This window comes from Nomascus leucogenys, chromosome 4 (assembly GCF_006542625.1).
Source record: "Nomascus leucogenys isolate Asia chromosome 4, Asia_NLE_v1, whole genome shotgun sequence".
NCBI lineage: Eukaryota > Metazoa > Chordata > Mammalia > Primates > Hylobatidae > Nomascus > Nomascus leucogenys.
In genome coordinates this window covers 61,651,997-61,674,264 of record NC_044384.1, presented here as the reverse complement: position 1 = coordinate 61,674,264, position 22,268 = coordinate 61,651,997, and the positions used below count along the sequence as shown (strand labels likewise).

At 35.8% G+C, this 22,268-nt stretch overlaps 1 protein-coding gene across 4 annotated transcripts in view; it reads right to left on the bottom strand.

The window, feature by feature from the left end:
* The window catches only part of SMCHD1 (structural maintenance of chromosomes flexible hinge domain containing 1), a 154,010-nt gene that overhangs the window by 63,499 nt on the left and 68,243 nt on the right, over positions 1–22,268 (bottom strand). For all 4 annotated transcript variants that reach the window (XR_004029653.1, XM_030810685.1, XM_030810687.1 and 1 more), the window contains 8 exons: positions 21,521–21,617; positions 19,446–19,518; positions 17,384–17,523; positions 16,562–16,696; positions 13,468–13,695; positions 7,415–7,563; positions 6,446–6,534; positions 1,023–1,141 (listed from right to left, as the gene is read on the bottom strand). Coding sequence is in view for 3 of the 4 variants with exons in the window: in XM_030810685.1 (XP_030666545.1) it covers positions 1,023–1,141; positions 6,446–6,534; positions 7,415–7,563; positions 13,468–13,695; positions 16,562–16,696; positions 17,384–17,523; positions 19,446–19,518; positions 21,521–21,617 (1,030 nt within the window). In the remaining variant the exon portion in view is untranslated. The remainder of the gene's footprint in view (positions 1–1,022; positions 1,142–6,445; positions 6,535–7,414; positions 7,564–13,467; positions 13,696–16,561; positions 16,697–17,383; positions 17,524–19,445; positions 19,519–21,520; positions 21,618–22,268) is intronic.

Sequence of the window (22,268 nt, the reverse complement as noted above, 5' to 3'; positions counted from 1 at the left end):
GCTGGTGGGACTGATCTAGTGGAAGAGATAACTGAAGACGTAGGAAGACAGGTTTTAATTTAGGAGCAATTAGGAGCCTGTGCGCAGAGTGACAGGAAGCAGGGATTGTTTATTCATAACAGGAGCACATTTATTTTCTGATTTCATCTACCTGTAGGGTGAAGTTAGAAAATGGAAAAACCTAAAAGTCAAAGAGCACATTTTATCATTGTGGAGGGAACAAAATATCAAAGTTTTGCAGCAGTGAAAATGATGCTTGACATTAGAAAATAGCAGAATAGATTACTGGAGACAGAAACTCTAGTTAGAAGGGAAACATGGAAGTTATTTTTGTGAGTGGCCTGTTAAGAAAAAGTGTAATAGAAACTCTCAAAGGAGGAAAAGTTTTAAAAAGCATTCAATGATCTAAATGAATTTAACTTCCCTTTGACCTGAGAGATCTTCTCTCTCACCCACTGTGGACTACTACTGGCAGGTTCCTTGAAGACCCAACTCCAGCACGTCCTTTTCCCTAAAGCTGTCTTTACTTCTCTAAGCAGAGTACAGCATGCTTGTTTGTTTTAAACTGAAAGAATTCCACCAGAGTTTTTATTTTTTAAGCCAACATGAATTAACTGCACAGTTGCAAACCTTTATAATGATTTTTCTCCTCATCATCCTGTTAATACAGGGTTTAAACAGAAAGAAATTTTACTTAAACAGCTACTATGAAAAGCTATCAAAAAAATCTATATACCACAATCTTTATGGATAAAACGGTATGACGTCTGGAATTTGCTTCAAAATGATATGGTATGGGGAGAACGATGACTGTTGAAGATGATGGGAACACAAGAAATACTCATTCTATGTTTATTTCTGGATATGTTCAAACTTTTTCAAGTTTTTTAAATGCCTTTTATGACTCTTCAATTTAAAAACTAAAATCAAACGTTTTTGTTATACTAGTTTTTCCCAAACTTTTTGTTACACATACAACAATAGAATGAACCAAACCAAAATGGTATAGAAAGTAACCATACCTGAAAGGTTGTTTTCAAATTTGAGCTATCAAGTCCAACCCCAGCAATTGACAAAGAAGATAAAGAACTTGGTGAAAATGCTTGAATCTGATTTCCGTACTGATCCGTAATTATTATAACTAAAAAAGGAGAAAGTTTTATTTTAGTATTATCTTTTAATAGAAGATATAAATATCTACGATACACTATAAAAACACGCCTAGAAACTTACTCTTTGTTCTCTTACTAATTTTTGGTACAAAAATAATTATACTCATTTTTTAATTCACTACAAAATAAACATCAAGAATTTACATAAGTATATTTTCAACTATGTTTAACACGATGCTAATGTTAATCAGATTTTTTTACCATGAAAATTTGAAAATATTTTAATGTAATTTTCTAGACATAAGAAAAAATACATACGAATCCATTCATACATGTACGTTATACTTTTATGTTTAAAAAAGAATTTTTTGTTTGTTTTTTTATTATTATACTTTAGGTTTTAGGGTACATGTGCACAGTGTGCAGGTTTGTTACATATGTATCCATGTGCCATGTTGGTGTGCTGCACCCATTAACTCGTCATTTAGCATTAGGTATATCTCCTAATGCTGTCCCTCCCCCTCCCCCCACCCCACAACAGTCCCCGGAGTGTGATGTTCCCCTTCCTGTGTCCATGTGTTCTCACTGTTCAATTCCCACCTATGAGTGAGAACATGTGGTGTTTGGTTTTCTGTCCTTGCGATAGTTTACTGAGAAAGATGGTTTCCAGTTTCATCCATGTCCCTACAAAGGACACGAACTCATCATTTTTTATGGCTGCATAGTATTCCATGGTGTCTATGTGCCACATTTTCTTAATCCAGTCTATCGTTGTTGGACATTTGGGTTGGTTCCAACTCTTTGCTATTGTGAATAGTGCCGCAATAAACATACGTGTGCATGTGTCTTTACAGCAGCATGATTTACAGTCTTTTGGGTATATACCCAGTAATGGGATGGCTGGGTCAAATGGTATTTCTAGTTCTAAGTCCCTGAGGAATCGCCACACTGACTTCCACAATGGTTGAACTAGTTTACAGTCCCACCAATAGTGTAAAAGTCTCCACATCCTCTCCAGCACCTGTTGTTTCCTGACTTTTGAATGATGGCCATTCTAACTGGTGTGAGATGGTATCTCATTGTGGTTTTGATTTGCATTTCTCTGATGGCCAGTGATGATGAGCATTTCTTCATGTGTTTTTTGGCTGCATAAATGTCTTCTTTTGAGAAGTGTCTGTTCATGTCCTTTGCCCACTTTTTGATGGGGTTGTTTTTTTCTTGTAAATTTGTTTGAGTTCATTGTAGATTCTGGATATTAGCCCTTTGTCAGATGACTAGGTTGCGAAAATTTTCTCCCATTTTGTAGGTTGCCTGTTCACTCTGATGGTAGTTTCTTTTGCTGTGCAGAAGCTCTTTAGTTTAATTAGATCCCATTTATCAATTTTGGCTTTTGCTGCCATTGCTTTTGGTGTTTTAGACATGAAGTCCTTGCCCATGCCTATGTCCTGAATGGTATTGCCTAGGTTTTCTTCTAGGGTTTTTATGGTTTTAGGTCTAACATGTAAGTCTTTAATCCATCTTGAATTAATTTTTGTATAAGGTGTAAGGAAGGGATCCAGTTTCAGCTTTCTACATATAGCTAGCCAGTTTTCCCAGCACCATTTATTAAATAGGGAATCCTTTCCCCATTGCTTGTTTTTGTCAGGTTTGTCAAAGATCAGATAGTTGTAGATATGTGGCATTATTTCTGAGGGCTCTGTTCTGTTCCATTGATCTATGTCTCTGTTGTGGTACCAGTACCATGCTGTTTTGGTTACTGTAGCCTTGTAGTATAGTTTGAAGTCAGGTAGTGTGATGCCTCCAGCTTTGTTCTTTCGGCTTAGAACTGACTTGGCGATGCGGGCTCTTTTTTGGTTCCATATGAACTTTAAAGTAGTTTTTTCCAATTCTGTGAAGAAAAGTCATTGCTAGCTTGATGGGGATGGCACTGAATCTATAAATTACCTTGGGCAGTATGGCCATTTTCACGATATTGATTCTTCCAACCCATGAGCATGGAATGTTCTTCCATTTGTTTGTATCCTCTTTTATTTCATCGACCAGTGCTTTGTAGTTCTCCTTGAAGAGGTCCTTCACATCCCTTGTAAGTTGGATTCCTAGGTATCTTATTCTCTTTGAAGCAATTGTGAATGGGAGTTCACTCATGATTTGGCTCTCTGTTTGTCTGTGATTGGTGTACAAGAATGCTTGTGATTTTTGTACATTGATTTTGTATCCTGAGACTTTGCTGAAGTTGCTAATCAGCTTAAGGAGATTTTGGGCTGAGACGATGGGGTTTTCTAGATATACAATCATGTCATCTGCAAACAGGGACAATTTGACTTCCTCTTTCCCTAATTGAATACCCTTTATTTCCTTCTCCTGCCTGATTGCCCTGGCCAGAACTTCCAGCACCATGTTGAATAGGAGCGGTGAGAGAGGGCATCCCTGTCTTGTGACAGTTTTCAAAGGGAATGCTTCCAGTTTTTGCCCATTCAGTAAGATATTGGCTGTGGGTTTGTCATAGATAGCTCTTATGATTTTGAGATACATCCCATCAATACCTAATTTATTGAGAGTTTTTAGCATGAAGGGTTGTTGAATTTTGTCAAAGGCCTTTTCTGCATCTATTGAGATAATCATGTGGTTTTTGTCTTTGGTTCTGTTTATATGCTGGATTACATTTATTGATTTGCGTATGTTGAACCAGCCTTGCATCCCAGGGATGAAGCCCACTTGATCAAGGTGGATAAGCTTTTTGATGTGCTGCTGGATTCGGTTTGCCAGTATTTTACTGAGGATTTTTGCATCAATGTTCATCAAGGATATTGGTCTGAAATTCTCTTTTTTGGTTGTGTCTCTGCCAGGCTTTGGTATCAGGACGATGCTGGCCTCATAAAATGTGTTAGGGAGGATTCCCTCTTTTTCTATTTATTGGAATAGTTTCAGAAGGAATGGTACCAGTTCCTCCTTGTACCTCTGGTAGAATTCGGCTGTGAATCCATCAGGTCCTGGACTCTTTTTGGTTGGTAAGCTATTGATTATTGCCACAATTTCAGAGCCTGTTATTGGTCTATTCAGAGATTCAACTTCTTCCTGGTTTAGTCTTGGGAGGGTGTATGTGTCCAGGAATTTATCCATTTCTTCTAGATTTTCTAGTTTATTTGCGTAAAGGTGTTTGTAGTATTCTCTGTTGGTAGATTGTATCTCTGTGGGATCGGTGGTGATATCCCCTTTTTCATTTTTTATTGCATCTATTTGATTCTTCTCTCTTTTCTTCTTTATTAGTCTTGCTAGTGGTCTATCAGTTTTGTTGATCTTTTCAAAAAACCAGCTCCTGGATTCATTAATTTTTTGAAGGGTTTTTTGTGTCTCTATTTCCTTCAGTTCTGCTCTGATTTTAGTTATTTCTAGCCTTCTGCTAGCTTTTGAATGTGTTTGCTCTTGCTTTTCTAGTTCTTTTAATTGTGATGTTAGGGTGTCAATTTTGGATCTTTCCTGCTTTCTCTTGTGGGCATTTAGTGCTATAAATTTCCCTCTACACACTGCTTTGAATGTGTCCCAGAGATTCTGGTATGTTGTGTCTTTGTTCTCATTGGTTTCAAAGAACATCTTTATTTCTGCCTTCATTTCGTTATGTACCCAGTAGTCATTCAGGAGCAGGTTGTTCAGTTTCCACGTAGTTGAGCGGTTTTCAGTGAGTTTCTTAATCCTGAGTTCTAGTCTAGATTGCACTGTGGTCTGAAAGACAGTTTGTTATAATTTCTGTTCTTTTACAGTTGCTGAGGAGAGCTTTACTTCCAACTATGTGGTCAATTTTGGAATAGGTGTGGTGTGGTGCTGAAAAAAATGTATATTCTGTTGATTTGGGGTGGAGAGTTTTGTAGATGTCTATTAGGTCCACTTTGTGCAGAGCTGAGTTCAATTCCTAGATATCCTTGTTAACTTTCTGTCTCATTGATCTGTCTAATGTTGACAGTGGGGTGTTAAAATCTCCCATTATTACTGTGTGGGAGTTTAAGTCCCTTTGTAGGTCACTCAGGACTTGCTTTATGAATCTGGGTGCTCCTGTGTTGGGTGCATATATATTTAGGATAGTTAGCTCTTCTTGTTGAATTGATCCCTTTACCATTATGTAATGGCCTTCTTTCTCTCTTTTAATCTTTGTTGGTTTAAAGTCTATTTTATCAGAGACTAGGATTGCAACCCCTGCCTTAAAAAAGAATTTTTTAACCCAAATGCCCATCAATGATAGATTAGATAAAGAAAATGTGGCACATAGACACCATGGAATACTATGCAGCCATAAAAAATGATGAGTTCATGTCTTTTGCAGGGACATGGATGAAGCTGGAAACCATCGTTCTCAGCAAACTAACACAGAAACAGAAAACCAAACACCGCATGTTCTTACTCTTAAAGTGCAAGTTGAACAATGAGAACACATGGACACAGGGAGGGGAACACTACACACCAGGGCCTGTTGGGGAGTCGGGGCTAGGGGAGGAATGGCATTTAAGAGAAGTACCTAATGTAGATGACGGGTTGATGGGTGCAGCAAACCACCATGACATGTGTATACCTATGTAACAAACCTGCATCTTCTGCACAGGTACCCCAGAACTTAAAGTGTAATGTAAAAAAAAAAAAAAAAGAATTTTTTTAGGAGTACAGTATCACTATTTTGTCCAGGCTGGCCTCAAACCCCTTGGCTCAGGCAATCCTCTCGCCTCAGCCTCCTGGGTAACTGGGACTACAGGCATGTGTACCATGCCAAGCTTACTTTATATTTTTATTGTTAACTTTTAATTAGTAATACTACTTCTAACAAAAGGCAAGAATTTTTTCGACAAAATATGTTTGTCAAACTGATTTCAAAGCTATGTCAGCCTGGGCAAAGATAATGAAAATACTTCAATCTTATCTGACAACAGATTTTAAACCAATAACATTATGTGAACCCAAAAGCTTTCCTTTCAGATTATGTATCTAAAACATTCATGGAAGGAAACACCAGAGAAGTTTTTTTTTTTGTTTTTTTTTTTTTTTTTGAGACGGAGTCTTGCTCTGTCACCCAGGCTGGAGTGCAGTGGCGCAATCTCGGCTCACTGCAAGCTCCGCCTCCCGGGTTCACGCCATTCTCCTGCCTCAGCCTCTCCGAGTAGCTGGGACTACAGGCGCCCACCACGACGCCCGGCTAATTTTTTGTATTTTTAGTAGAGACGGGGTTTCACCGTGGTCTCGATCTCCTGACCTCGTGATTCGCCCGCCTCGGCCTCCCAAAGTGCTGGGATTACAAGCTTGAGCCACCGCGCCCGGCCTGTTGTTTGTTTTTTAAAGCAAGCCATACTAACCTACTTCTCCTTGAAGCTCTTGGCCCATCTGTACTGTTTTTCCTCCTTTCATTTCACATTTTAAATGTTTAGGTTCATCAGGAAGTGGTCTGAAATTGTTTAACAAGTTAGAAGTCTTTAGTGACACCATTAATTGAAGTAGTTCCAACATGCTACAGAATAACACATATATAATGTTCATATCCAATAACTCAAATAACACTCCTTCAAATAACTGTTTAATTTATATCATCTGCTATTAATCCAAAAGAAAATAGGAAAAAGACACTTTGCAAAGATAGTAGAGAATATGGACCAAAAATTTACAGACATGTTAAGTCACAGTATTTATGCTGGATTAAAAGGAAATTATGACAAAAAAAACAGATGAGTTAACTCATTGAGAGATCTCATTACGGTCAGAATGCAGGAAAATTTGAAAATTTTATCTCCAAAACAGAACTATCCTAAGTGTTGGGAAAAGTACAGAAATGGGTAGAGGAGTTAAAGTGCAAGAGGTTATTGGAAAAGAGGTGGCCAAGAAATTGATAGGCCAGTATAAAGGTTTTTCTTACACATTCACTTAATTCTGTCCCTTCAATATGAGTTCTACATATTAACTCTGGTTGGACTCTCAGCTTTAAAAATTATCACTAAGCAATGAAAGGATTTTTCCTTCTGAACAACACTGACTGATCACACTGTATCTTTTGTATTTTTCACGTCTTTGTCATTTTGCAGGTGTTTTCACTGTTGCTGGCACTAAACTTTCCTTTAATGAAGGTTCCAGCTACTAGAGGGCCAATTCAGTGCAAGGTTATAGTGATGACAAAAATTAATTGCTATCACCAATGACACTTTATTCCAAAGACAATCTATTATATTTCATAGAAACCATAATATTTTTACATTAAAAACAACTTTCATATATGTGCACTGGAGGAAAGTATTTTGTTGCCATAGGCTGCAAAATATAATGAGTCCACAAACCTTACTGTAAATGCACTTTCCAAAGACACATGATCATCTTGGAATGAAACCTGGCAATAGCGCATATCTTTTACAGATGTTGGTACTTGCACATCAGGAAGTAGACCCTGTAGCAAGTGTTCTTTGTTAATCTCAGGAGTCCAATTAACCTAGGAGAAAAAGATATATTTAAGAATAATAAAGCTTCGTCTGTCTAATGTTCCCTTACTGCCACTTACCTTACTCTTAAAACTACATTATAATCCGTCTTCTTCACCCCCAAGAAAAAAGTCTCTTTATGGTCAGAAATGGTGTGGTTCATATACTACTATGATACAAAAGCATCCTCTTTGTCTTTGTTGTTAATGTTGCCCTATTTTTTAGTGAGATAAAATAAAAATTCTTAAGTCATTTCTTTAGAGCTTTGCCACAAAAGTATCACTGTGGCCATTATCGTTTAAAAGTAACATATAAATCAGATCATGTGATTAATTCTGAAAAGCAATATTCAATTATTTTTTGAAAAGAATCCTATTTACGGGAAGGCTTTGAATGAGATCTAGGTGGACATTATTCTTACTCAGCAAGGTAAGCAAAAAGAAGTTTGATCTAACTTTCTGGCCATACTTTGGCCTTAATTTCTTCTTGGGTGCTTTTAGTTCTGTATTAATTTATACCTCCTACATTCCATATTTTGTCACTTAATCCATACTTTTTCAAGTTGTTTGTTCTACTCTGTCCTTACTTTTAAACTCCCAATACTTTCTATTTAAGAATTCTGACCTCAACTTTCTCTCTACTTTTATTTAGCCTTCTATAGTTGTGATTTTAAAATCACTCATATTCTATTTTTATTTTTGGTTTTTATAGACAAGGTCTTGCTCTGTAGGCCAGGTTGGAGTGCAATGATCATAGCTCACTGGAGGCTCCAATTCCTGGGCTCAAGCAATGCTCCTGCCCGTCTCATGAGTAGTGAGACTACAAGCATGCGCCACCAGGTCTGCCTAATTTTTTGTTGAGATGTGGTCTCACTATGTTGCCCAGGCTGGTCTTAAACTCCTAGCCTCCAGCAATCCTCCCACCTCAGCCTTCCAAAGTGCTGGGATTACATGTGTGTGCCACCACATCTGGCCTTAAAATCACTAATAGTCTTTTTTAAAAAAATTTCTAAATTACACTTTATTTTTCCTCTACTTTTAGGTTCAGTGGGTACATGTACAGGTTTGTTACATGGGTAAATTGCATGTCACTGAGATTTGGTCTATGAGTTATCTCATCACCCAGGTAATGAGCGTAGTACCCAACAGGTAGTTTTTCAACCCTTGCTCCTCTACTACCCTCCCCTCTTTTGGAATCTCCAGTGTCTACTTTTCCTATATTTTTATGTCCATGTGTATTTAATGTTTAGCTCCCACTTATAAGTGAGACCATTCAGTATTTGGGTTCCTCTTCCTGCATTAATTCACTTAGGATAATGGCCTACAGCTGCATCCATGTTGCTGCAAAGGACATGATTTTGTTCTTTTTTATGGCTGTGTAGTATTCCGTGGTGTATTTTCTTGATCCTTATTTTCTTTATCCAATCCACTACTGATAGGCACCTATGTCTTTGCTGTTGTGAATAGTGCTGAGATAAACAGAGAACTGCATGTATATTTGCTGAAATGGTACATTTTCCTTTGGGTATATATACAGTAATGGTATTGCTGGTTCAAATGGTAGTTCTATTTAAGGTTGAGAAATCTCCAAACTGCTCTCCACAGTGGCTGAACTAATTTACAGTCCCACTGACACTGCATAAGTGTTCCCTTTTCTCCAAAACCTTGCCAACATCTGTTATTTTTTGATGTTTTAAATATAGACATTCTGACTGGTGTGAGATGGTATCTCATTGCTTTTGACTTGCACTTCTCTATGATTATTATGATGTTGAACATTTTTTCACATATTTGCTGACCACATGTATGTCTTTTCTTAACAAGTTATCTGTTCATACCCTTTGCCCATTTTTTAAATGGGGTTGTTTTTTGTTTGTTAAAGTTCCTTATAGATTCTGGATATTAGACCTTTTTAGAATATATAGCTTGTTAACATTTTTTCCCATTCTGTAGGCTGTCTGTTTACACTGTTGGTAGTTTCTTTTGCTGTGCAGCTCTTTAGTTTGATTAGGTCCCACTTGTCAATTTTTGTTTGTGTTGTAACTGCTTTTGGGGACTTGGTCATAAATTCTTTGCCAAGGCCGACATCCAGAATGGCTATTTCCTAGGTTTTCTTCTAGAATTTTTACGGTTTGAAGTTTTACATTTAAGTCTTTAATCCATCCTGAGTTGATTTTTGTATATGTTAAAAGGTAGGGATCCAGTTTCATTCTTCTGCATATGACTAGCCAGTTACCCCGGTACCATTTATTGAATAGGGAGTCCTTTCCCATTGCTTGTTATTGTTGCCTTTGTCAAAGATCAGATAGCTGTATGTGTACAGTTTTATTTCTGGGTTCTCTAACCTCCGCCATTGGTCTATGTGTTTGGTTTTGTACCAGTAGCATGCTGTTTTGGTTACTGTAGCTCTGTAGTGCAGTTTGAAGATGGGTAGTGTGATGCCTCTTATTTTGTTATTTTTGCTTAGGATTACTTTGGCTATTTGAGCTCTTTTTTAGTTCCATATGAATTTTAGAATAGCTTTTTTCCAATTCTGTGAAAAATGACAGTAGTTTGATAGGAACAACACTGAATCTGTAGATCGCTTTGGGCAGTATGGTCACTTTAATGATACTAGTTCTTCTGACTCATGAGCATGAAAATGTTTTTCTCTTTTTTGGGTATCATCTACGATTTCTTTCAGTAGTGTTTTGCAGTTCTCCTTGCAGAGATCTTTCACTTCCTTGGTTAGATGTATTCCTAGGCATTGCGTTTTTTGTGGCTACCATAAATGGGACTGTGTTACTGATTTGGCTTTCGGCTTAAAACACAGTACAGAAATGCTACTGGTTTTTGTACACTGATTTTGCATTCTGAAACCCTACTGAAGTTGTTTATCAGCTCCAGAAGGATTTTGCCAGAGTCTTTAGTGTTTTCTAGGTATAGAATCATCTCCACAACGAGGAGACAGTTTGACTTCTTTTCCTATTTGGACACCTTTTATTTTTCTCTTGCCTGATTGCTCTGGGTAGAACTTCCAGTACTATGTTGAATAGAATTGTTGAGAGCAGGCTTCCTTGTCTTATTCCAGTTCTCAAGGAGAATGGTTCCAGCTTTTGTCTGTTCGGTATGATGTTGGCTGTGGGTTTGTCATGGATGGCTCTCATTATCTTAAGGTGTGTTCTTCAATGTCTAGTGATGGCTTTTATCACTAAGGATGTTGGATTTTATCAAAAGCATTTTCCGCATCTATTGAAACCATATTAAATCATACGGTTTTAATTTTATGTGGTGAATCACACTTTATTTGCGTATATTGAACCAACCCTGAATCTCAAAAATAAAGCCTACTTGATCGTGGTGAATTAACTTTTTTTTTTTTTTTGAGATAAGTCTCGCTCTGTCGCCCAGGCTGGAGTGCAGTGGCGCAATCTCGGTTCACTGCAACCTCCGACTCTCGGGTTCAAGCAATTCTCTCTCTCAGCCTCCTGAGTAGCTGGGATTACAGGTGCCCACCATCACGCCTGGCTAATTTTTGTATTTTTTTTTTAGTAGAGATGGGGTTTCACCATCTTGGCCAGGCTGGTCTTGAACTCTTGACCTCGTGATCCACCTGCCTTGTCCTCCCAAAGTGCTGGGATTACAGGTGTGAGCCACCACGCCTGGCCCATGGTGAATTAACTTTTTAATGAAAATCACTAATATTGTTTCTTAGTTTATGCTGCTCTAATGTTTTTAGTTACCTTTTTATCTTTTAAAACCATCTTTAGTCTCTGTTCTTCATTGTATTAAAAAAAAAAAGGAAAATAAGCAAGTAGGAGTTCCACAAAAAAGATAAAAGGCTTTCCTCACTCACCCTGGCTGTGTACTCCCCTCAATAGATTCCCCAGCTCAGTTCAGGCTGACTTCCTTCTATCTTGGCTTAATTCTCTCAACACCACAAAACCACTGTAAAGGCTGTACATTCAACTTAAGTAAAAAGGAGTATTCACTATCTTTTACTGTCAATGAAGAAGTGCACAGACATACATAATTACCAAATTAGAGGCAAAATGTGTCAAATGCGGGCAACAACCTTAGAGAAGGTATGATAGGGACAGGCTCTCCAGTCAATGTTTTTCTTAAACTTCTTAAGAAAGGAGGAAGTGGAAGCATGATTGTGAGAAAGCAAGGAAACAGTTCAGAAGCCACATCCCTGGCACCACTATTAAACCACTACTTACCTTCAAATCTGCTTATAGAGATAAAAATGGCTTATCTCCTTTCTAAGCAGAATCAGAATTATTTCTATCTCAATTCTCTCTTCCCTCATTATGAAGGGGAAAAAAAAGCTGGCTAGAACAAGCATTGTTCCAAATAAGATTTTAAAACTCAGGTCAGTTGAACCCATGGCTAAATAATTCTTTTGAATTACCAGATCTTATGTTTGGAAACACAAGATGGGTATGGTGTATACCAGTGTGAAAGAGCAATTCCTACACAGTGCCAAATGTGTTAACTCTCCAAAAATTTGGCTAATTGGGACTCTGTACTAAGAGTCTGTAAATGTCAGCTCTCCAGACATGGAGGAATGCTTATTTCTAACTACCTCAAAAAGCCTGGAATTCTGATAAATTATTTTTCCACACTTGGGAATTTTATCTCCATAGATGTCAAGGGAAAAAAGTACAGTAAGTTCTGTTACAATGCTTACTTTGAAAACGCAAATTTGTTCCAGTACAATTATGTTTACTTTGAAAATGCAAATTTGTTCCAATACAATTATCAGTAAACAACTTAAGCATAAGGCAAATTTTACTTTTGCTTAGGTACGATTTCATCTATGAAAAAACTAGGTCAACACAGAAAACTGTACCCAGCTGAACCAACCAAGTGGGAACACAAAAAATGTTGCACCTCAAACACCTATCAGTCACCTCAGTTGGCTATGTGTTAATGAGCCACGCTCATCCACAGACTGTTAAAACAACTTTCCTCTCACTTTCAGACAACCTTCCTTCCACCACTTCACAGTAACTCAAAAGCTGCAATCACTGCTTCATCAAGCTAGGTAACCTCCCATATTATTACAGTATTTATGTATTTCTTAACATTTAACATGTATTATCATTATTGTTTTCGCCACTATTTTATTAGGTTCTCTTAACGGGTTACTGAGAAAGTTTGAGTATTGTGCCTCTAGTTTCCATTTTCCCTCATAAGCCCTGTGATTTTTTATTGCACAATTTTGCACAGCAGAGTGATTTTGGAGAATGTATGTGTCTCATTATAGAACAACAAACTGAACTTTGAAAGAAGCAAGCATAGACTGTCCACTATTCTTTCAGTCATCCATAAAGGGAATGCTAAAAAGCTGTCTACTTTATGTAATAAGACTCTTAACATTTTGATTTGGCTCCCTGTTCAGTGAGGTGTTAAGTTTCAATATGCAGATTCAACCCTATCAAGTTACAAATGTCATATTTAGATGACAGCAGGTTCATGAGGACCAACAAAACTCTTTCCTGAGAATCGTATTTTTAGAGTGGTATACCAATTTCAATAATTTCCAATGGCCAAATAGAGGCTCTGTGGTTAACAACACTGTTTCACTGCTTCAGAACTGCTACCAATTTATTGCTAGCTTTATCAAGGTGATGTTGATTGTGATTGCAGAAGAATAGCTAGTCAGGAAGAGCACAACTAAACAAAATGCCAAAACCTAGATTTTTAAGTGTCAAAATCATTTTTCTAAGTATAATTTTGTCACACATGAATCATTTGCATTTCAATCTATTCCATGAAAAAAGCTTATTCTGCTTAGAATTTGAAATGATAGTATAACTTTTCTGTGACAAGCTTCTTATTTTAGAGGCTACCCATAAAACACTTGTTCAGTCTTACAAACATAAAATTTAAAAAGTTCTTACAAACAACCAATCTGTTAGAGATACTTACTTTAATTTTTTCTGCTAAAGCTGATGTTATATTGATTTCTCTTTCTCCTTCATCATACATTTGAAAAATAAGATTATGCATAATATCACCCGCTATCCAATTAACCTCATCCTGATGTTTGATCTGAATTGCCTTTTGTCCTTCTACACTGAATATTTGTAGTCTTGCAACATGGCTACTGGGAAGCAACTTAATAGTCTTCTCCACAGGTGCCACATCTTTACAACTCTAGAAAGAGAAGAAAACACAAATACTGAGTGATATCTGTATTGAAATTTTACACTCCTGAAAAATTTACTTTCAATATTATGGAAGACCATCTCATACACTGTTATACTCACAGGTTTTGTCATTAAGATGGCATTGTACTATTAATAATTCCGTATTTTATACCATCAGGTTATAAATAGCAGTGGCCACATTCTTAAAACAAAAACAATTATATTTGGACTAAAAGGATTCCCCTCCTCTTTTCTATTTTTTTATTTTTTTTGAGATAGAGTCTCGCTTTGCCTCCCAGGCTGGAGGGCAGTGGCATGATCTTGGCTCACTCCAACCTCTGCCTTCTGGGTTCAAACCACTCTCCTGCCTCAGCCTCCAGAGTAGGTGGGATTACAGGCGCCTACCACCACACACAGCTAATTTTTGTATTCTCAGCAGAGATGGGTTTCACCACGTTGGCCAGGCTGGTCTCAAACTCCTGACCTCAGGTGATCCACTGGCCTCGGTCTTCCAAAGTGCTGGGATTATAGGCGTCAGCCACTGCGCCCGGTCCCTTCCTCTTATTTCCAAGTTTCTTTAAAAGTATTGCCATCTTGTGAAATTTTAATTATATTACATACTCTGTTAGTATTTATGAATAATAAAGATGTAAGAAATTAAGAACTTTCCATAAAATCAGAGACAAACAGCTACCATAAAATACATTATTTAATGGTAACAGATTACATTAAGGCTTTCAGTATTTTTTCAATTCATAACACATTGGGGTAAGTGATCAAGGTTGTTTAGAGCCAGAGAAGGCCTCTAGATGCCCTAAAGACAACTGGTCAATATACTGGCATATTTACAATTTATTATTGGCACACCAGTGTTCTACAGATCAAAGAAAAGACCTAGATTATGCTATATAAATTGATCTTAGGCACACAAAATTAAAATATTACATTATTTCATAATCTAGTTATGGTCCATTCAACAGTATACACTAAATTTTAAATAAGTTTAAACATAAAATACCTTTCTAATCTTACTTAACTCATGTCTCCTTCCTCATCCAGTTGTAGCCATTTAACTTATGGAAGCCTATCCACGTGAGTGATATTAAAAATTCCTGCCTCATGGAATGTCAGGCACATAACCATCTTCTGTTGTATCTTACTTGCCTTACTCCTAAACTCAGTTACTGCCACTGGATAACATTTTGTAACTGCATATTAGAGGATTTATGTTGGTGTTTGTTTTAACCGACCTGAATTATTGGTCTTCTCCTGAATGGTCTGTAGTATTTACAAAAGTCCTAAGGCCTGCTGCTCTTGCCTCCAAGTCCAGATTCCTCCCTAATTCATAGTCATCTTTTGCAAGAAAGTGTGCTCAAAAGTATGTTGCCATATTATTGCATAAAGAAAATGCATAAAAAATACTTTAAGGTTATCAAATATAACCAGCTTAAAAAGAACTGGAATGAAGTCATCTCATCCTAATTTAAAAAGTAAAAGACATCTTGTATCCATCTGAAGTTCAAGCTATGTTAATAACTAATGTATAATTAGTAGGAAAGTATGAGTTAATCAACCAATTAGATTATCTATCACCATATCAATTACTAAGAAATCACATTTAAGTATTTTACTTAAGTATCTGTTATCTTACTCAGCAACCTTAGAAGTTTTACTTAAGTATTTGTTATCCCACTCCGCAACCTTAGATTGTTTCCAGCTCCTGCCTCCATGTTGGCTTTGCTATCAGCCACGATGAATCGCCAATAAAAAGTATCCTACTGGCATATGATATAGAAATCCCTTTGTGGGCCAGGCACAGTGGCTCACGCCTGTAATCCCAGCACTTTGGGAGGCCGAGGCGGGTGGATCACGAGGTCAGGAGATCAAGACCACCCTGGCTAACACGGTGAAACCCTGTCTCTACTAAAAACACAAAAAATTAGCCGGGCGTGGTGGTGGGTGCCTGTAGTCCCAGCTACTCGGGAGGCTGAGGCAGGAGAATGGCGTGAATCCAGGAGGCAGAGCTTGCAGTGAGCCAAGATTGCGCCACTGCACTCCAGCCTGGGCAACAGAGCAAGACTCCATCTCAAAAAAAATAAAAATAAAAAAAATCCCTTTGTGTAAAAACACAAATAAAAAGCTATGTGTGTATAGAAAATTATATACAAAAATTAAAGGTTTATATGTCCTTCCATGGTGGTTTAAATACAGATATTTACCAAGCTTTCTAAAACAAATGAGAATGATAAAAAGCAAAATGGCTGGGCACAGTGGTGCACACCTGTGACTTCAGCACTTTGGGAGGCCAAGATGGGAAGACTGCTTGTGAACAGGAATTTGAGATGAGACTGGGCAACACAGCAAGACCCTCTTTCTCAAAAAATAAATAATCAATAACCAGGTGCATTGGTCCTTGTCTATAGTCCCAGTTACTTCGGAGGCTGAGGTGAGTGCATCACTAGAGCTTAGGAGTTGGAGGCTGCAGCGAGTCATGATTGTGCCACTGCACTCCAGCCTAGACAACAGGGTGAGACCCTATCTCTTTAAAAAAAAAAACAAAAACAAAACAAAACAAAAAGCAAAAGAATAAAATTATTTATTTTAATAGAAGAAAAATATTTTAGGGAAATGTAAATCAATAATAGTTATAGACACTATAAAAGACACTGTAAAAATCAAGACAATTACTAATATTTGACACAAAATGTTAAAATAGTCAGCATTTCATATTGTCTTTGCTTTGCTTTGGCTGAAAGAACCACAAATACCTCATTTTCAGAAGTTAACAATTTTGCAAAAAATGTTATTAGGCAGTTGAAGACTATTTGTATGAAGACTCAATATAATATCGATGAGTAACAATAATAACTTACAGGTATTTCAATTCTTGCTTTAAGCGTCTGGTCTTTTTTAATATTCTGAACTTGAATTGCAGATCCTGTTAAAATACTGGTTCCAGAACTACTGCAATCTACAACATAAACTGGAAGGTTTGGAGCACCTGAAAACTATTTGAAAGATGCAAAATAATGTAAGACCCCTATTAAATATATTTGATTATTCCGTAATTGTTCAAAGTTTCAAATAATTCAGTAGAGCTACTATTTCTGGCAATGAATAAGAAAATTCTAAGTAAAAGTCACTAAAACTCTAGAATATTGAACAAAAACAGTAATTTTCTACTATACTATGTAAAAATTATCTGTTTTGGAAGGAAAACCAACTTCCTCAATTACAATCCTTTTCTTTTTTACTTAACTGGATTTTCTTTTTCTTTCTGCGGTCTTTTACCTACCTTCATTTAACCATCATTCCCAATTTTTTTTTTTTTTCCTAAAGTAAAGGAATAAAGAATGGCTACTCCATAGGCAGAGCAGACCATTCCCAAACCTGAAAGACATTTTTGTCTTTACCTATTCATATATAATTCATGTGAAATGAGAGGCATGGAGTAAAGAGAGGAGAGGTGAGTAAACTTTTATTCACAAATTTATGAAACTGGGCACAGTTGGCATGTTTATTGGTTTAGGAATGATGAAAAAAAAAACTATTGGCAATAAGATCCCACAAATCCCTTGGAATAATCATTTCAGACTTAAATCCTATGTAAGGCTTACTATTAAGTGGCTAAAATAGTCATTGCCACTTACTACAATGGGACTCAAAATAATCTAAATATCTTCCAATAAGCTTACCTTACAATGAACAATCAATTTTGGTTGTGCTGTTATGTTGTCTGATTCATCTAAAACTTCCACCTGAAATGGGAAAGCTGTTCCATTTTCTATAACTAAAATTTCAGAATCAGGTTTCACTTTCAATCGACGAGGGTGACCTAACAGTGAATTATACAATAAAATACATATTCAGGTTTCAAAGACTAAAGTACTGAAATAGCAAAAGAAATAACTTTAACATTAAAGACTTAATATTTTATAAATTGCAAAGAAAGAAAAATATAGGCAATGTCCATGTTTAATCAGTTTCATCCCAAAATGCATAGATTCAATACATGACAAGACTTATCTCAATTATATAAAATGCTCGGTGTCTAGGCTAAGTTTTATTCCACAAGGTACAACACAGTGATAATTCATATTAGAAATCACCTAAAATCTTTAAAAGATACTGGGAAAAAGGTATTCAAAAAGAAAAATAACGGCTTATTAAAACTACCAATTTTACATGATGATTTTTCTGGCACAAGTAACTATATGTTTTAGACATTCAAAGAATTAGATCTTGTAATGACATCATCAGGTCATTTACTTGTTAGATTGCCCACTATCTCTGATGTCATAAGCAATTAACATCACAAATTTCCTCTAAGATTAAGAAAAGTAGACTTATACTTCCACAGTAAGCCAGTCTGATTCGTTCATAAACACTGATATTTTAAAATTCAATTAATGCTACGTACTGATAACGCAAGTACACGGAGAGAATTACTGAAAATATTTATTTTATTTTGTACTAGTATTAGTTATATTCATTTATTTCCTATATATGAAGCACTGTGCTAAGTTTTTTTAAGCACTATTCTTACATAAACTTCACAATAATCTTAATGAAGACGTTACTATTATCATCCCCATTTTACAGGTAAGGAAACTGGGATTCAGAGAAATCAAGTATTTTGTCCAGGTCACAAGGCTAGTAAGTAGCAAACATAGGTTTAAATCCTGGTTTGTAATTTGAAACTCCTTGACTTTTATCACCACACCATGATACTTCCTATCTACCCCCCAAAAAGAACTATCTAGCTACTAAGAATTGTACTACTCAACTCCATACTTTTAATAATCTAACCTCTCAAATAAATAAATGTTTGTTGATACGTATGATTTTTTTCTTATACTTCCACCAATGGACCTACCTAAATTCTTTTAACAATTCACACTGGAGGGAAATGTCATACAACTTCAATTTGTGAAAGCAAATAGATAATATGTTTCTTTTTGCCTAAAACCAGTAAAAAGGTCACACAGATATGGTTGTGGTATTTTTCATATCACAGCTAAAACTTACATGCTAAACACTGCTGTGTTTTACAGGTGCAGGCAGTTCTTACTTGGTACAGAAGGTGTTAATGAAAACTCATGCATATTGGAACTGTGTCCTCCATTGAGTACTACAGAACTGTGCAAGGCAAGGACTACCTGTAGTAACTCATTTAATCCTCCCAACAACCCCAAGGGAGTAGATATTATCTCATTTTACACATGAAGAAATTGAGGTATAGAAAGAGTTTACCTAGATACTAACCCAGAAGGGCTGGCTCCAGAATGTACTTAAAACCTCTACTACAGACTACCTCTCAAATTAGCCAGCATATTCTATCCTATGTAACTTTAATGCAACTTCATTTTCTCAAGTTGTCATTATCAAGTTAACTTAATAAAAATAACATTAGAAGTTTTTCTTCTTAAAATATGAAAGTTTTATCAACAAAATGTAAAGAACAGACCCATCTCTAATAAAGCCTAATAGATATATTCCAAGAAATAGTTCCCCAAAACATTTTCAATATCCAAAGTTTTCTCCCAAGGTTATATTCAGAATGTCAATAACATCTTCCTAAATGTTTTCCTTTTTAAAAACTGGTCATTTCTGTCAGTGCTGTGGTTTGACATTTAAATGTATTTTCACGATTTATACCACTACTAAAAGCCCAAAAACCTCTAACTTTGTATCATTATACTTCAACATAAGAATATTATTTTAAATAATTATGAATATTTCTTGAAATAATATTACCAGGTAGAAATCTAGTTTTCAAAATCTGTGAGTCTTCTTTTAAGCCCGGCAGAGTAACCTTCAGATTATAATTCTGTTGAAAAAAACAATAAAAATTAAACCCAGTTCTAAATACATACTTAAGTAGTTTATCACATCAATTCTGATTTATATTTTGGTTTTATTTTCATATCATTGTAGAAATTACTTACCAATTTTATACTTACTAAAATTATCATATATGGAGTCAGAAATCTTAGAGAAAAAAATTGATCAATACTGCTTCCTTATAGACGTGAAATGAAGAGAATTATGGTAGAATCTACTTTTCCAAAATAGGAATATAATTTTAGGATCAATTTTTCTCTTAAATTTTTATTCTCAAAAGGCATAACCTCTGAATAATTATCATAATCAAGATAGATATTATAAAACATATGAAATAGTAAAGTAGAAAGAAACAAAAACCACAAAATTTTGAAATGCAATGTGGTACTCTATATTGGATCCTGGAACAGAAAAATAAATTAACTGGAGATAAGTAAAAAAAAGTCCACAGTTTTGTCAGTAGTATTTTATCAATGTGTGGATAAATATATAAAGCTCTGTAAGAAATTAACAGAGGAACTTTCCACATGCAACCTCTCTATACTATCTTCGAACTCCTTTGTAAGTTATTTCTTCTAGTTATTTCAAAATAAAAAGGTTTTTAAAATCTAGAATTTTTTTTTCTTTTTTATTATTATACTTTAAGTTTTAGGGTACATGTGCACAATGTGCAGGTTTGTTACATATGTATCCATGTGCCATGTTGGTGTGCTGCACCCATTAACTCGTCATTTAGCATTAGGTATATCTCCTAATGCTGTCCCTCCCCCCTCCCCCCACCCCACAACAGTCCCCGGAGTGTGATGTTCCCCTTCCTGTGTCCATGTGTTCTCATTGCTCAATTCCCACCTATGAGTGAGAACATGCGGTGTTTGGTTTTTTGTCCTTGTGATAGTTTACTGAGAATGATGGTTTCCAGTTTCACCCGTGTCCCTACAAAGGACATGAACTCATCATTTTTTATGGCTGCATAGCATTCCATGGTGTATATGTGCCACATTTTCTTAATCCAGTCTATCGTTGTTGGACATTTGGGTTGGTTCCAAGTCTTTGCTATTGTGAATAGTGCTGCAATAAACATACGTGTGCATGTGTCTTTACAGCAGCATGATTTATAGTCCTTTGGGTATATACCCAGTAATGGGATGGCTGGGTCAAATGGTAGAAATTTTTAGTAAGTTTATCTTACTAAAGTCAAATTTTCTGTGAATTTCAAGTTCTTTTTCCAGAAAAATCTGAATTCAGAAAGAATCAAGAACTCAATTTTTGACTTGATTATACAAAGCAGCATATAGCACTTGAAAAAAATACACATGCTCTGTTTTAAACATCACACTGATAGGGAAAATGTTTAAATATTTAAAGTAATGATACACTGAAAAAAATTTAGCTACAGTGTTCCTTTTAGTCAATGAAGTCTATTAGCTGCTTTACAGACCTAATTGAAAAATTACCTTATTAGAGTTTCTATCTTTAGCTTCCCTGTTTTTTTTCAGACCAACAAACTATGCATAGGATTCCTTCCTTAACTGTATCTCTCACCAAACACTTCCTTTTATCTAAATACCAAAGTGATATGTTTAAAGATGTGAGCTGAAATTTCTCGTATTTCTAATTGTCATTTTTGTTCTAAGAAAAATATTCAAAAGTGGACAGAAACAGTAGGAAAGAGGAAAAAAAAAACCAGCATAGTCCTGGATAACTGTCGAAAAAATGGCTTTGAATGTGAAAAAACTGAAATAGAGATAATGGGGACAGGTGAAAAATATTTAATTCATGTTTAACCAACAACAGTAGTAAATGTGCCAACTTTTCTTACAGATGTAACTGATAAGTCAGGTGGCACAATGCTGATAAATTCCTAAGAACCCAATTACTGTCATCTGTTTTTTAAAAATAGGTCATTCCACTCTTCATCTACAATTTCATTCTTACCATATGAGAAATAAATACTTAACAAGTATTATAGGATCTATACATAAGCTTACCTTGCCTTGACAAGAGTTTATAGGGCCCTTGGCTGTAACACCTCGAATTACACAATTTGGTCCTTTGGTTATTTCTTCATAATGTAAAGATAAACCACTGGGGAAAAAAAATTATTTTTTAACTCCCTTCAATTGCCTACAAGTAAGCTGCAAATGTGTTTTTGCTTTCCTATGTGACATTGGCACGTCTATTTTTCTAATAAAATATTTTTTAAATATAAAGAACAGAAAAAAATTCCAATAGATTTCTTTTACAAAGAAAATTGATCCAACAAGTATTAATAAGTGATACCAATGGGTTAAACACTGAAAATGATATAACAGATATAATGTAAAATTAAAATAGCATGTATTGAATTAGTAAAGATACAACGTAGTACCTAATCTAATGCTAGACCATGTATACAAGCCTAAGAAAAGGAAATAAATACCTAAAGAAGCCAGGTTTAAGGATGTCCTCAGCATTTATCATGAATTCTTTCAAATCTTTCACCAGTGAGATTTTAGAGAATTCTGGGCATCTGTTATTAAACTGAATGGCAATTTAGATAAAGTCCAAATAATAACAGACAGGCTTATGATGACATAAACTGGAGAGATCACCTAATCTACTTCCATGAGTAATATGCTTCCTAAAGCTGATTCCAAAGCTAATTTCATGAGATTTGACCAGATGTAGATCTTTGCAGTGGCAAAATTTTACTCTGTCAAAGGTAAAGAAAAGGAAAAAAAGTAAAAAATATACCAT